This window comes from Macaca mulatta, chromosome 11, assembly GCF_049350105.2.
Source record: "Macaca mulatta isolate MMU2019108-1 chromosome 11, T2T-MMU8v2.0, whole genome shotgun sequence".
In the NCBI taxonomy this organism is placed as follows: domain Eukaryota; kingdom Metazoa; phylum Chordata; class Mammalia; order Primates; family Cercopithecidae; genus Macaca; species Macaca mulatta.
The window spans coordinates 23,361,455-23,378,433 of NC_133416.1; the positions used below are offsets into that span (position 1 = coordinate 23,361,455).

Sequence of the window (16,979 nt, forward strand, 5' to 3'; positions counted from 1 at the left end):
AGCTGGAGCAGCTGGGATGCAGGGCACCAAGTAACTAGGCTGCACATAGCACAGGGACCCTGGGCCTGGCTCAGGAAACCATTTATTCTAGGCTTCCAGGCCTTTGATGGGAGGGGCTACCGTGAAGACCTCTCATATGCCCTAAAGACATTTTCCCCATTGTCTTGGGAATTAACATTCAGCTCTTCCTTAGGTATACAAATTTCTGCAGGCGGCTTGAATCTATCTTCAGAAAATGGATTTTTCTTTTTTTTCTATCACATTGTCAGGCTGCAAATTTTCCAAACGTTTATGCTCTGCTTCCCTTATAAAACCGAATGCCTTTAGCAGCTCCCAAGTCACCTCTTGAATGCTTTGCTGATTAGAAATTTTTTCTGACAGATACCCTAAATCATCTCCCTCAAGTTCAAAGTTCCACAAATCCCTAGAGCAGGGGCAAAATACTGCCAGTCTCTTCAATAAAATATGACAAGAGTCATCTTTGCTCCAGTTCCCAACAAGTTCATTATCTCCATCTGAGACCACCTCAGCCTGGACCTTATTGTCCATATCATTATCAGGCTTTTAGCCAAAGCCATTCAACAAGTCTCTAGGAAGTTCCAAACTTTCCCACATTTTCCTATCTTCTTTGGAGCCCTCCAAACTGTTCCAGTCTCTGCCTGTTACCCAGTTCTAAGGTCACTTCCACATTTTCAGGTATCTTTTTAGCAACGTCCCACTCGGCTGGTACCAATTTACTGTATTAGTTTGTTTTTACACAGCTGATTAAGACATACCTGAGCCTGGGCAATTTACAAAAGAAAGAGGCTTAATCTGACTTACAGTTCCATGTAGCTGGGGAAACCTCACAATCATGGTGGAAGGCAAGGAGGCTCAAGCCACATCATACATGGATACAGCAGGCAAAGAGAGTTTGTGCAGGAAAACTCTGACTTATAAAGCCATCAGATCTCGTGAGACTTACTCATTATCATGAGAACAGCACAAAAAAGACCTGCCCCTATGATTCAATTATCTCCCACCGGATCCCTCCCACAACACATGGGTATTATGTGAGTAAAATTCAAGATGAGATTTGGATGGGGACACAGAGCCAACCCATGTCAGATTCATTGTCCTCAGTGTAATTTTGTGCCCTCAGTTGTGCTAACAAAGTGCTGCTGTCCTATGTCAAAGCCGCGCCAAAACACACTTTCCATTTATTGTCTCTCCTAATGTATAACTATTCTGTTTAACTTTTAATGTATTAGATTTAACTTAATTTTTGTCTTTTAAAATTTTATAAGCTCTATTGAATTCTTTTCAGAATCTCAATAAAAGGCAGCTCTCTGGCAAGGTATAGAGGCAAATATGTGTAGATGAAACTGAGGTTTAGAGTGCTAGTTCATTGTATTGGATTCTTATAACATATGAGATAAGCATTATCATGCCTACTTAGCAAACAAGGAAACTGAGGCCAAGAGAGATTAAGTGATACACTACTACAAGTCACTTGGATGAGATAAAGCATAATTTCTCTATTTACTTTCAGGAATATTAACTAGCATGGTATCTTTTAATAGGTGCTTAGTGAATGTTTCTTGATTGATGGCGGTTACTCAGCTCTCTGAAAAAAACCATCCAACACTTTGAGGAAAAAAACACCCTTTTTATCAGTTAATTCAATATTTCAGTAAAAGTTGGTTATTTGAGCCACAGTCATCCCCCTCATCCCAACCCACCTCCTTTACTAATGAAAGATAATTTCATTTCACTTAGTAGGTACTAAGTTATCGCAGGGATGGTAGCATCATCAGTTTATTGAACACAGAAAAATGGAATTGTAGAAATGTAAGAGTGAGTGAATTTCCAAGTGAGGATACAAATATGCTCTGTATCTTTAATATGACAGTTAAATACATTAGATGCTACAACACAGAAAAGTTTTTTGACCCTTCTGGTAGTATAGTGTAATTTACAAATCATATTAGTAAGCTATTCTGTTAACATTGATGACAGAAGTAAGGTGGTAAAAAGAGGTCTCCTAAGAATTACTCCTGGATAAAAGTATATAATCTTTTAATATGAGCTACCTTGACTAAAGAGTCCACACAGAATCATTTTCTTCATCAGCATGATAAAGTCTATTCTGACCACTTTCTTATAGTATTTTCATAGGGATCAAGTGTGAACATATTTGTTAAACTGTCTTGAAATCATAAAGCATTGAAGAAATAAGGAAATTATTGTCACCCAGGTGTTTACCTTTTAAAACAGTTGAAAATGTAACTTTATATAATGTGGGAAATTCACTTAAGAATATTCATTCTACCAGGGAGAGGAACGATAGTGATGAATGTTTTGATATTAACTCAGTTTGATTTTTTAATGACATGTATTATTTCTTTGCCTTTATCATATTTCAGGATTGTTCAACCTGAATTGAAAGCACTTGCAATGGGTTTTCATTCAATGGTTATAAGAACACTAGGTATGACAAATATATAGATTACACATTTTAACATATAAATATTAATGTTAAGTCTTAAAGACTGAATGCAATTAATTTTCCACTCTAAGACTGTATAAAAAGGAGTAAGTAAGAATCATTTCTATTTTATGATAAATGAAAATAAAAAGGAACAGGAAAATTGAGTGACCTAAAAGATAATTTGATTGTTAATTCTAGTTAGAGTCTATCTGTTAAGAGCAAGGAGTCATCATGTTTATATTATACTCTTTCTAACAGAAACAGAAAGATAGGTGGTCTCTGAGGCTTTCCTTCTTTCAGAAAAATAAGAATATTTCTCCCAGGTATAGGCAGAGTGGAGGACCTTCCTTCCAAATGGAGACATTACTTAGGACAGCCCTAAAGTAGCTTGGGAGCCCTGGGAATCTGGTCAGGCTGAGGTTGTCTAAAACAACAGAAGGTGACATTAACTGTGCCATTTCCCACTGCCTGGTCCTGTACGGCAGGACAGCTAACCATTAGCAGGAGTTAATGCAAAAGGGAATGAGAATTCATACTCTAGAACTAGGCATGTTGGATTAAGAGGATGTCCTGAATAAAAGAAAGCTCAGAAAATTGTGGTTTATGGTGGCAAAGGGTAGGATTGTAGACTCCAGAGGCTGAAGGCCTATTTCTAAATATTCAAAAGTGATGAGAAAAGATTTAGGAAATGACCCTTTATCCCTTATTGCCATTTGCCTTTTTTACTGCACAGATACTTGTTGTTAAATAATGTCTAGTCTAACCTCTGTGAGTTGCTCCTTTGTAAGAATTGTAAACATTATGTGCTTATTCCTGGGAAGTAGGAAAAGGGCATCATTCATCTAGGGATTGGTGCAGAGGACTGATTATGGCCTGTAAGTAACCACAGATGGCAGAAGGAAAAGGAAGTGGGAGGGGTCAGTTTCTGGGACCCTTGCAAGCAAGGGAAAAAGTATAACTCTATGGGCAAATTACCGTGAAGAAGTTGTACATGAAGTGTATTTGGTGGGAAAGTCACAGATCCAGAAAGGTAAAAGGAAATATAAAAGGAATAGGAGAGAGAAGATGAAGATGCTGCAGGGTTCCATTGGCTCTATCCCAGCATTCCCTTTCTGGGTCCTTAATCTTCCAGCCTCTGTAATCTTGGCAGTTCTCTACCTCCACATTCAGAGAAGATATCTCGCTCCTAGAACCTGGGCCACAGAGGCTGAAAACAGCATCTGGGTAGTTAGGACTCCTTCTGATATGTTGAAATGAGATTATGACAATAGAAGAAATTGTTTTAGCAACATAACATAGAAAAAAATGAATTTTGCCATTCTAATTGTGAACATCCAATTTTGTTATGTCCAATATATGGTACAATGGACCCTAAATGCTTCTGTGGGAAACATCCACACTTAGTAGCAAACTTCCAATTCATGAACAGTTGTCTTAAATATGATATATGTGTAAATGGTAGAAGACCTATATAGTGTATTAACCTAAAAGAGATATTTAGAAAACAGATTATCAGAAGATTTACAATTCTAATAAGACAAAGTTTGTTACTTAAAACATTTACTTCATAAAGTTTGTTTAAACCAGTGGCATAACATGAAGAAAATAAATTGTTGGCATCTTTTCTTTATTTTTCAAAGGGTCACTGTGATTTTTTGAAATCTGCAAATTTTTCACCCATTATTTCAGGACCAGTTTGCTTCAGATGCATTGGCCTCAGACAACATTCCGTTGTGATTCTACTATTTCTCAGTCTCAGAAAATTGAGAATGATTAAACGTAAAAAGAATCGGTGAAACATGCATGTATAAATCACTGTCATTTTTTGTGACAAAACAAAATCTGAAAAGTATGAATCACAAAACAGAACAAGAACAGAGTGAAATCTTGTATGCTTCATTTCTGCCATCTGAACGATAGCTCTCTACTATGATGGCCTTCAAAATTTTGAACAAATTACCTATTCTTAAAACTAGGAGTTAATCTCAGAATTTATACTTCTCCTATAAATAACATATGTATCCCTGGAATGCTGCACATTCATCGAAATCAGGCACTACAGATAAAAAATTGACTTTGGACAGACCACTGAAAATATATGTATCGTTGTGCACTAAAGACCACTGACAGAAACAAAATTTAGCAACAGAGACCCTAACCTGCAGCCTAGCCTGCTTTAGGAGATATTAAAAAGTGCATGAAATCGATGGAGAGAAAATGCTTGATCGTGGGCTCTAATAGCAGTAAGAAAGAGAGAATTGGGCTCTGAGCCCAGAAAGAAGTGAAATTGGCCAATAGCTGAGCACTGTTTGAAGCTGGGCCTGAACTTCTCTGGGGAGGGAATCCCCGTGTAAGCATTTACTTTTTAATTATCTTAAAATAGTATTAAAATCTCCTGCCTTTACAGCAGTTGAGGTGAGAGCTTTTCCTTTTCTCATAAAGTTATAATTTAACTCTCAGTAATCCAGCCACTCTTGCCTAAGAAAAATTCCTTATGAACCAACATAACTTTCATGTTTTACTAACAACATTCCCCTTTTTACCAATCCGGCTTCAGTTAATTTGTACTGTAGGAAGAACAGAGTATACAGGTGTATAATACTCTTTCTTCCCTCTGTATATAGGGAGAGAAGAGTAGATCAAATACATCTGTGACATTACCATATGATTTAAGCCTTTGCGATTTCTAATAATTTTGATTCTTGGGTGGATGGAGGCCAAAACAATGGAATAATTTTCCAAAACTTTAAACTTGTATTAATCCAAAATGTATCAGTGTAGACAATCACCCAGTTACATTTGAAACCTTTCACTTGGATTGATATCTTTTTATCTCATGTTGCAGGAGGAATTCTAGCTCCAATATATTTTGGGGCTCTGATTGATAAAACATGTATGAAGTGGTCCACCACCAGCTGTGGAGCACGAGGGGCTTGTAGGATATATAATTCCGTATTTTTTGGGTAAGTTGTCATAAACACATTTCATTAATAGATTTTTTTCTATGTTAATGTCTAAGATACAGCATTTTTAGTGTGATCATAATATTAATAATGACAGCTACCATTTAGTGAACCATTACTTTGTATTCACTATTGTATCAAGCATTCTGGTATCTCATTTTAATACTCATAGAAACTGTAGGAAATGTATATATTTCTCCTTTTTCCTTAAATATGAAGAAAACAAGATTCAAGAATAATGAGCAACTTGTCCAAAATTGCACAAGTAAAAGAAATACAGCTAGGATTTGTACTTGAATCTCTTTTGATTACAAAGCTCTCTCCCACTGGCTTCTCCAGGAAGACACAGAATGACCAGCTGCAGCTGTGGTTATATGGTAATTGAGGGAAAAAAATGGAAAAAAAAGTTTCAATACTCTTCTATTCATAGGCAGAAGTATCCTGCAAGTGACATTAAAATAACTAGATTATCTGGAAGAAAAAAAAAGCTGCTGCAATTGTACCTTACCTCTTATAGAAACATTAATGTGTAATCTATGTACTGACCCAATATATAAATTTGATTCCTGAAACTGTAAGTATTAGAACTACTCATAGTAGAATTTCTTTTAACTATCTAGGAAGAATAAATGTGTTTGTAAGTATGACCCAAATGCTTCAACGTATAATAGAAAAATAATGATGAAAGGATTTACATTGCTTTGTATATATACCCAATAATAGGATTGATGGGTTGAATGGTAATTCTGTTTTATGTTCTTTGAGAAATCGTCAGACTGCTTTCTACAATGACAGAACTAATTTATATTCCCACCAGCAGTGTATAAGCATCCCCTTTTCTCCACTACGTCTTCAGTATATTTTTTTTGACCCCTTAAAAACAGCCATTCTGACTGGTGTGGGATGGTATCTGATTGTAGTTTTGGTTTGTAAATCTCTAATAATCAGTGATGTTGAAACCTAAGTGAACTAATGCATGAAGAGAAAACCAAATATCGTGGCCAGGCACAGTGGCTCACACCTGTAATCCCAGCTCTTTGGGAGGCCGAGGGTGGGCGGATCACGAGGTCAGGAGATCCAGACCATCCTGGCTAACACGGTGAAACCCCGTCTCTACTAAAAAATACAAAAAGTTAGCTGGGCGTGGTGGTGGGTGCCTGTAGTCCCAGCTACTCGGGAGGCTGAGGCAGGAGAATGACATGAACCCGGGAAGTGGAGCTTGCAGTGAGCTGAGGTCGCGCCACTGCACTCCCGCCTGGGCGACAGAGCAAGACTCCGTCACAAAAAAAGAAAAAAAAAGAAAACCAAATATCGCATGTTGTCCCTTGTAAGTGGGAGCTAAACATTAAGTACATATGGACCCAAACTAGGGAACAATAGACACTGGAGCCTACTTGTGGATGGAGAGTGACAGGAGGGTGAAGAAACAAAACTACCTGTAAGTGACTATGCTTATTTAAAAAAGAAGAAAGAACAAGAACAGATAATAAAATATTTTAAAATCTGCATCACACAATGTATTTTAAGCAAAGTTCAACAGCAGGGGTAAATTAGAAGAGTTTGTAATTCAGACACAGACACAGCCAAATGTCCTATGTATATAAGGATCTCTTAAAAATCTACAAAAACAGGCTGGGTGCAGTGGCTCACAACTGTAAGCCTAGCACTTTGAGAGGCTGAGGCAGGCAGATCACTTGAGACCAGGAGTTTGAGACCAGCCTGACTAACATGGTGAAACCTTATCTCTAGTAAAAATACAAAAAAAATTAGCCGGGCATTCTGGTACATGCCTGTAATCCTAGTTATTTGGGAGGCTGAGGTAGGACAATTGCTTGAACCCGGGAGGTGGAGGTGGCAGTGAGCTGAGATCACCAACTGCACACCCCAGCCTTGGGCGACAGAGCAGGCAGGACTCCATCTCAAAAAAAAAAAAAAAAAAAATCAATGCAAACATCAAATGCTAGCAAGAATGGAAAACAACAGGAACTTCCTTTCATTGCTGGAGGTCATGTAAAATGGTACTGGAGTGTTGGAAGACAGAGTGAAATTTTCTTACAAAGCAAATAGAGTTATTGTATGATTAAGCAATCGTACTCCCAGATATTTACATAAATTAGTTGGAGACATGTCCACACAAAAACCTGTACCCGAATATAAAAAAGTGGAAGCATTGAAGATGTCCTTCAGTAGGTAAATGGATAACTAAACTGTTACATTCATATAGTGGAATATTAGTAATCAATGTATTAGTCTATTCTCACACTGCTATGAAGAGCTACCTGAGACTGGGTAATTCATGAAGAAAAGAAGTTTATTAACTCACAGTTCCACAGACTTAACAAGAAGCATGACTGGGAGGCCTCAGAAAACTCACAATCATGGCAGAAGCCTAAAAGGAAGCAAGGCATGTCTTCTCCTAGTGACAGGAGAGAGTGAGGGAGAGAGCAAAGGGGGAAGTGCCACACACTTCTAAACCATCAGACCTCATGAGAACTCACTCACTGTCTTGAGAACAGAAAGCGAGAAATCCACCCACAAGATCCAGTCACCTCACACCAGGTTCCTTCTCCAATTCAACATGAAATTTGGGCAGAGACACAAACCCAAACCATACCATTCAACCCCTGGTCGTTCCCAAATCTCATGTTCTTCTCACATTGCAAAATACAGTTATCCTTCTCAACAATCCCTGTGTCTTAACCCATTTCAGCATTAACTCAAAAGCCGACAGTCCAAAGTCTCTTCTGAGACAAGGTCCCTTCCACCTATGAGTCTATTAAATTTTAAAAAGTTAGTTACTTCCGGCCAGGCACGGTGGCTCACACCTGTAATCCCAGCACTTTGGGAGGCCAAGATGGGTGGATCACAAGGTCAGGAGATTTAGACGATTCTGGTTAACACGGTGAAAGCCCATCTCTACTAAAAATACCAAAAAATTAGCCTGGCATGGTAGTGGGCACCTGTAGTCCCAGCTACTCGGGAGGCTGAAGCAGGAGAATGGCATGAAACCAGCAGGTGAAGCTTACAGTGAGCTGAGATCACGCCAGTGCAGTCCAGTCTGGGCTACAGAACAAGACTCTGTCTAAAAAAAAAAAAAATTTAGTTACTTCCAAAATATAATGGGGGTACAGGCATTTGGTAAATACTCTTATTCCAAATGGGAGAAATTGGCCAAAACAAAGGGGTTACAAGCCCCATGCAAGTTCAAAACCCAACAGGGCAGTCATTAAATCTTAAAGATCCAAAATGATCTCCTTTGACTCCATGTTGCACATCTAGGGCGCACTGATGCAAGAGATTTGTGCCCCAGGCTTTGGGCAGCTCCACTCCTGTGGCCCTGCAGGTACAGTCCCCATGGCTGCTTTCACTGGCTGGTGCTGAGTGCCTGCAGGTTTTCCAGGCACACAGTGCAAGCTGTTGGTGGATCTACCATTCTGGAGTCTGGAGGACAGTGGCTCTCTTCTCATAGCTCCACTAGGTAGTGCCTCAGTGGGGACTCTGTGTGGGAGGTCCAACCCCAAATTTTCTCTCTGTACTGCCCTAGTATAGGTTCTTCATGAATGTTCCACCCCTGCAGCAGACTCCTGCCTGGACATCCAGGCATTTTTTTTTTTTTTTTTTTTTTTTTTTGAGACAGTGTCTTGCTCTGATGCCCAGGCTAAAGTGCAGTGGCACGATCTCAGCTTACTGTAACCACGACTTCCCAGGTTCAAGCAATTACTGTGCCTCAATCTCCTGAGTAGCTGGGACCACAGGCATGCACCACCACACCTGACTAATTTTCATGTTTTTAATAGAGATGGGGTCTCGCCACGTTGGCCAGGCATTTTTGATACATACTCTGAAATCTAGGAAATCTAGGAATAGGTTCCCAAACCTCAACTCGTGCTTTCTGCACACTCATAAGCCCAACACCATGTGACAGGCACCAAAACTTGGGTCTTGCATCCTCTGAAGTCATGGCCCAAGCTGTACCTTGACTCCTCTTAGCCATGGCTGGAGCTGTAGTCAGTGGGAAATAAGGTGCCATTTCCCAAGGTTGCACAGGGCAGCAGGGCCCTGGGCCTGACCCACAAAACCATTTAACCCTCCTAGGCCTCCAGGCTGGTGATGGGAGGGGCCTCCATGAAGGTGTCTAAAATGTTCTGGAGATATTTTCCCCACTTTCTTGGCTATTAACATTTGGATCCTCTTTACTTATGCAAATTTCTACAGCAGGCTTGATTTTATCCTCAGAAAATAAGTTTGTGTTTTTCTACCACATGGCTGGGTTGCATATTTTCTAAACTTTTATGCTCTGCTTCTCTTTTAAATATAAGTTCCAGTTTCAGATAATCTCCTTGTTCATGCATATGAATAAACACTTTCAGAAACAGCCAGGTCACATCTTGAATGCTTTGCTGCTTAGACATTTCTTCCACCAGATACCCTAAATCATCTCTCTCAAGTTGAAAGTTCCGCACATCTCTAGAGCAGGGACAAAATGCCACCAGTCTCTTAGCTAAAGCATGGCAAGAGTGACCTTTACTCCAGTTCCCCATAAGTTCCTCATCTCCATCTGAGACAATCCTGAACTTCATTGTCCATATCGCTAGTAACATTTTGGTCAGAACCATTCAACAGTCTCTAGGAAGTTCCAATCTTTCCCACATCTTCTGTCTTTTTCTGAGCACTCCTAACTGTTTCAACCTCTGCTCGTTACTCAGTTCCAAAGTCGCCTCCACATTTTCACTTATCCTTACAGCAGTGCCCCACTCCCAGTACCAATATTCTCTATTAGTCTGCCTCAGAAAACTAACAGTCATGGTGGAAGGGGGAAGCAAGTCATGTCTTCTCATTACAACAGAGGAGAGAAAAGTGTGCAATGGAAAGGGATACACACTTCTAAACCATCAGATCTGGTGAGAACTCACTCTCCATCATGAGAAGAGCAAATGGGAAATCCACCCCCATGATTCAGTCACCTCCCACCAGGCCCCTTCTCCAATATAACATGGAATTTGGGCAGGGACACAAATCCAAACTACATCAATCAATAAAAAGAAATGAGCTATCAGCCTATAAAAAGCAAAAAGTGAAACTTAAACTCATATAGCTAAATAAAAAAAAAGCTTCAGATTGTATAATTTTAACCATGTGATCTTGTAGAAAAGACAAAACAATGGGCAACAAAAATCAGTAGTTTCTTGGGGCTCAGTGTGGAGAAGGCAGGGATGAGTAGGCCTAACACAAGAGATTTTTGGGGCAGTGAAACTATTCTATATGATATTGTAATATTGGATCATGACATTTTGCATTTGCCAAACCCGTAGAACTTTACAACATAAAAAGTGAACTCTAATGTAAAATATGCATTTAACAATGTATCAATATTTTTTCATCCATTGTAACAAATGTGCTATACTAATACAAGACATTAATGATAGGAGAAACTGTGTACATGTTGGACAGGGAGATCTCCATACTTTCTATACAGTTTTCTGGTAAAACTAAAATTGCTATAAAATATAAAGACAAAAAAATCATGAAACATTTTTCAAAGAAGTCACTAGTGGTTATGAAACATAAAAACATTGCAGTTCTGTTATTATCAATTATGTTATCATTGCAGTTCTGTTATCAATGAATAGGAACATGAACATCATCTTGATAATAAAAGAATTATAATTAAAAATCACACAGATTGTCAACAATAAGAAATGTTGCTTGAAGACTGTGTTGGCAAAGTATGTAACTTTGAGCCAGCAGCAATACTTCTAGGAATTTATCCTACAGATATCTATACTCCCAAAATACTGAAAACAAAGTAAGAACCAATCAAGAAGATATCAATTAAATTAATAATGTGCATGCAGGCAAATGAATATTCTGAGTTCTTCAAAAAAGGAAAAATATTTTTACTTACTAATATGGAAGCCAATTCGCAATATATTGATATATTCACAAATATATTATGTGAAAAAAGGAAGCATTACATGAAAAATGTGTGTGTAATATGCAATTATTTATGTAAAGTGGGGAATGTTTCTTAGTTCAGGTTAGATCTCTGGTGAAAACTCCCTAGATCAAATGTACTAGAAGAACTTTCTTCTACTTAACGTGTATGTTCACTGTCTAACATCCCCAACAAGTAATGATCCAGCTTTTTCTGGAATTATAGTAAAGCAGCATTCACCAGCCCACAAACATTCTCTTAAATTTAAAATAATTATAGAAAATCTTTCCCTAAATGGGAGATTTATTTCCTCCCGCCTTCCCTTCCCTCCCCCACCTCCCTTTCCTTCCTTCCTTCCTTCCTTCCTTCCTTCCTTCCTTCCTTCCTTCCTTCCTTCCTTCCTTCCTTCCTTCCTTCCATCCATCCTTTTTTTTTTTTGAGATGGAGCCCCACTCCGTCACCCAGGCTGGAGTGCAGTGGCGAAATCTCAGCTCACTGCAACCTCTGACTCCTGGGTTCAAGCAATTCTCTTGCCTCAGCCTCCTGAGCAGCTGGGATTACAGGCGCCTGCCACCACACGGGCCAATTATTTTGTATCTCTACTAGATGGGGTTTCGCCATGTTGGCCAGGCTGGTCTCAAACTCCTGACCTCGGGTGATCCGTCGACCTTAGCCTCCCAGTGTGCTGGGATTACAGTCATGAGCCACCGTGCCCGACTGGAAGATTTTATTTCTATTTATAAAAGTATGGAAAGAAATAACAAAGCAAAACTTAATAAATTTACTTTAAGAAAATATTTATTTTAATTGAAATCATAATTCATTTTAAGGACAATTGGCAAGATGCTCCCCAGAATCTCCCCAAAGCAATAATCACCAAGTCCAAGCATCAACATAACATTTTGAGATGGCGTTACTTTAGTTACGTTAGTTTCAGTATGAAAAGACCACTGAAACATTGTTTTAAAAGCTGTACTAGGCCGGGCGCGGTGGCTCAAGCCTGTAATCCCAGCACTTTGGGAGGCCGAGACGGGTGGATCACGAGGTCAGGAGATCGAGACCATCCTGGATAACACGGTGAAACCCCGTCTCTACTAAGAAATACAAAAAAACTAGCCGGGCGAGGTGGCGGGTGCCTGTAGTCCCAGCTACTTGGGAGGCTGAGGCCGGAGAATGGCGTGAACCCGGGAGGCGGAGCTTGCAGTGAGCGGAGATCCGGCCACTGCACTCCAGCCTGGGCTGTCAGAGGGAGACTCTGTCTCAAAAAAAAAAAAAAAGCTGTACTAGTTCTTTTTTCTTCAGTGAAGGTTTAGGTAAAAGTAAAAGGAAATGAAAAGTGAAATTTTAAAAAAGGGCAGTTCATTTGCCAGTTAATACACTGAAAGTTAAATGATTATCTTATTATTCTTTATAGATTTTATTTTTTAGAATAGTTTCAGAATCACAGTAAAACTGAGGAGAAAGCACAGAGATTTCCTATATCTTGCCTGCTCCCATACATGCATAGCCTTCCGCATTATCAATATCTCCCATCAGGATGGTACATTTGTTACAATTGAAACAACAGATTGACACATCTTTATCACTCAGGATCCACAGTTTACACCAGGTTTCACATTTAGCGTTGAACTTTCTATAGGTTTGGATGAATGTAAAATGATACATATCCACCACTCCACTATCATAAAAAGTAGTTTTGCTGCCTTAAAAATCCTCTGTATTCTGCCTGTTCATCCCCCCTTTCCCACTAATCCCTGGATCCCTGGAATCAATAGTCTTTTTACTACTTCCATAATTTTGTCTGTTTCAAATCATATAGTTGGAATTATACATTCTGTAGCCTTTTCAGAGTAGCTTATTTAACTCAGTAATATGCACTTAAGTTTCCTCTAGTCGTTTGTATTGCTTGATAGGTTATTTCTTTTTAGCACTGAACAATAATTGATTGTCTCGATACACCACAGTTTATACATTTGCCTACTGAAGGACATCTTGATTGCCTCCAGGTTTGGGAAAATAAAAGTTAATAATAAAAGACATTCATGTGCCCATTTTTGTGTAGATACAGGTTTCAAATTCTTTGTGTCAACACCAAAGTGCAATTACTTGATCATACAGTAAAAATAAGTGTAGTTTTATAAGAAACTGTCAGACTGGCTTCAAAAGTGGCTGTATCATTTTACATTTGCACCAACAATGAATGACAGTTTCTGTTGCTCCACTTCCTTATACACATCTCATGTTTCGGGTTCTGGATTTTGGTCATTCTAATAGGTATGTAGTGGCATCTCATTGTTGTTTAAATTTGCATTTCCTTGATGACATAAGATGTGAAGCATCTTCTTATATGCTTATTTGCCACCTCTACATTTTTGGGGGGAGGTATGTGTTAAAGTCTTTGGCCTACTTGTTAACTGTTTAATTGTTGAATTTTGAGAGTTCCTAATATTTTTGAAAACAGTTATTGAATATGCCTTTTGAAAATATTTTCTCTCAGTCTGTGGCCTCTGATTTTCATCTTATCCTTTTGACAGTGTCTCTTACTTTCTCAGAGCAGAATTTTTTTTGGTTTGTTTTTTGTTTTTGGAGATGGATCTTGCTCTGTTGCCCAAACAGGAGTGCAGTGGCACCTTCTTAGCTCACTGTAGCCTTGAACTCCTGGGTTCAGGCGATCCTCTCACCTTAGCCTCCTATTGATGTAATCTTGTGATTATTTTTCTTAGTTAGTCTATTAATATAATGAATTATATAAATGATTTGTGAATGTTAAACTAGTCTTGCAAACTTGAGATATATGACTGGATAACTGTTCTATTCAGAAGTTTTAAATTTTAATGAAGTCCTCCTTATCAATAAGTTCTTTCATGGATTGTGCTTTTGCTGTTGCATCTGAAAAGCCATAGCCAAATCCTAGGTTGCTTTCTCCTGTGTTACCTCCTAGGAGTTTTATAGTTTTGCATTTTACATTTTAGTTTGTGATTCATTTTGGGTTAATTTTTGTGCAGCCTAAATTCATTATTTTACATGTGGATATCTAGTTGTTTCAGCACCATTTGTTGAAAATACGGTATTTTCTCCATTGTAATGCCTTCATTTTTTTCTAAAGATCCATCGACTGTATTTAAGTGGGTCTATTTCTTGGCTATTTATTCTTTCCACTTACCTATTTGTATTACCAAAGTCACACTGTCTTGGTTGCTATAGCTTCATAGTAAGTCGAGGTCAGGTAGTATCAGTCCTATTATTTTGTTCTTCTACTTAAGTATTGTCTTGGCTATTTAGCATCTTTTGCCTTTTCACATAAACTTTAGAATTAGTTTGTCAATATCCAAAAAATAACTTATAGAGATTTTGATTGGGGTTGCACTGAATCTGTGTATCAAGTTGGGGCAAACTGACATCTTGACAATATTGAGTCTTCCGATACTGTAAATGAACATGGAATATCACTTCATTTTTAATACTTCTTTGGTTTCTTTCATCAGAGTTTTATAGTTTTCTGCCTATACCCTTTGTATATATTTTGCTAAATTTATACCCAATGTTTCATTTTTGGGAGTGCTGATGTAAATACTAATGTGTTTTTAATTTCAAATTCTACTTGTTTATTGCCGATTTATAGGAAAACTTTTCACTTTGGCATATTAATCTTATATTCTACAACCTTATTATAATTGCTTATTAGTTCCAGTGGTGTTTTTGTCTATTATTTGAGATTTTCTACATATAAATGTGCAAACAAAGGTAGTTTCATTCCTTCCCTTCAATCTGTATACATATCATTCCCTTTTCACTTTTTTTTTTTTAATCACATGGACTTTCTGTGTACCATGTTGAAAATCAGTGGTGAAAAGGGACATTCTTGGCTTGTTCCAACATTATCAGGAATGCTCTGAGTTCTTCACCATCAAGTAAAAAATGTGTACAATTTTTGGTGTATTTGTTTTTAATCAGGTTGATAAAATTCTCCTCTCTTCCTAATTTAATGAAAGTTTTTGTTCACAAATGGATACTTGATTTTGTCAAATGCATTTTCTGCATCTATTGATGTGATCATGTGATTTTTTTCTTCTTTAGCCTGTTAATATAATAAATTATATAATTGATTTTTGAATGTTGAACCAGTCTTGTAAACCTGAAATACATTCCACTTGGCTGTGGCGCCTAATTTGTTAATGCAACATCAAATTCAATTAGCTATTTTTGAGAACTTCTGCACCTATATTTGTGAGATGTATTGCTCTGTAGTTTTCTTTTCTTGTAATGTTTATGTGCTTTGGGTATTAGGATGATGCTGACCTCATAGGAGACAGGAACTATTCCTGCTGCTTCTATTATTGTAGGAAATTGTAATGAATTGGTATAAATTCTTACTTAAGTGTTTTATAGAATTCACCCATGAACCCATCTTGGTTTGGTGTTTTCTGCTTTAGAAAGTTATTATCGATTCATTTCTTTGACAGATGTAGACCTATTCAGATGATCTATTTCTTCTTGTGTGAATTTAGGTAGATTGTATCTTTCAAGGAATTGGTCCATTTCTTTCAGGTTATTAAAATTGGGGACATGGTGTTGTTTGTGATATTACCTTTGGGTCTTTTTAAGGTCAGTGGGGTCTACAGTGATGTTCCATCTTTGATTTCTGGTATTAGTAAATTGTGTCCTCCTTTTTATCTAAATTAGCCTGGCAAGGGACTCATCAATTTTACTAACTTTTTTCAGAGAAACAGCTTTTGTTTTTGTTGATTTTCTCTCTTCATGTCCCGTTTTAAATTTCACTGTACCCTACTTTTACTATTTATTATCTTCGTATTACTTTGGATTCAATTTGCTCTTCTTTTTCTAGTTTGCTAAGGTAAAAGATTAAATGATTGATTTAAGATATTCTTCATTCATCTCTAAGCCTGCTTTTACTGCATCCATAATATTGGATGTTATAATTTTATTTTCACTTAATTCAAACTATTTTTAAATTTCTCATGAGATTTCATCTTGACTCATATGTTTCTTAGAAGTGTATTGCTTAATCTTCACAGATTTTGGGACTTTCCAATGATCTTTTTGCTATTGACTTCTAGTTTAATTCCACTGTGGTTTAAGGACAGATATTGCATGATTTTCATTCTTTCAAATTTCTTTTATTTTTATTTATTTATTTATTTATTTTTTTATTTTTGAGACAGTGTTGCTCTGTTACCAAGGCTGGAGTACAGTGGTATGATCTCGCTCACTGCAACCTCTGCTTCCTGGGTTCAAACGATTCTCGTACCTTGGCCTTCTAAGTAGCAGGGATCATAGGTGTGTGCTATCACGCCTGGCTAATTTTTTTTTTTTTTTCGTATTTTTTCTTTTCTTTTTTAGACGGAGTTTCACTGTTGTCGCCCAGGTTGGAGTGCAATCTCAGTTCACTGCAACCTCAACCTCCTGGGTTCAAGCGATTCTCCTACCTCAGCCTCCTGAGTAGCTGGGATTATAGGCACGTGCCCCCACACCCAGCTAATTTTTGTATTTTTAGTAGAGATGGGGTTTCACCATGTTGACCAGGATGGTCTCAATCTCTTGACCTCGTGATCCACCCACCTCAGCCTCCCAAAGTGCTGGGATTACAGGC

The 16,979-nt window shown here is 37.9% G+C and overlaps 1 protein-coding gene across 5 annotated transcripts in view; it reads left to right on the top strand.

The window, feature by feature from the left end:
• The window catches only part of SLCO1B3 (solute carrier organic anion transporter family member 1B3), a 91,656-nt gene that overhangs the window by 70,750 nt on the left and 3,927 nt on the right, over window positions 1-16,979 (top strand). For 4 of the 5 annotated variants that reach the window (XR_013400550.1, XR_013400551.1, XM_015151097.3 and 1 more), the window contains 2 exon segments: window positions 2,406-2,470; window positions 5,316-5,433. Coding sequence is in view for 2 of the 5 variants with exons in the window: in XM_015151097.3 (XP_015006583.2) it covers window positions 2,406-2,470; window positions 5,316-5,433 (183 nt within the window). In the remaining 3 variants the exon portion in view is untranslated. 5 annotated transcript variants of the gene reach the window in all.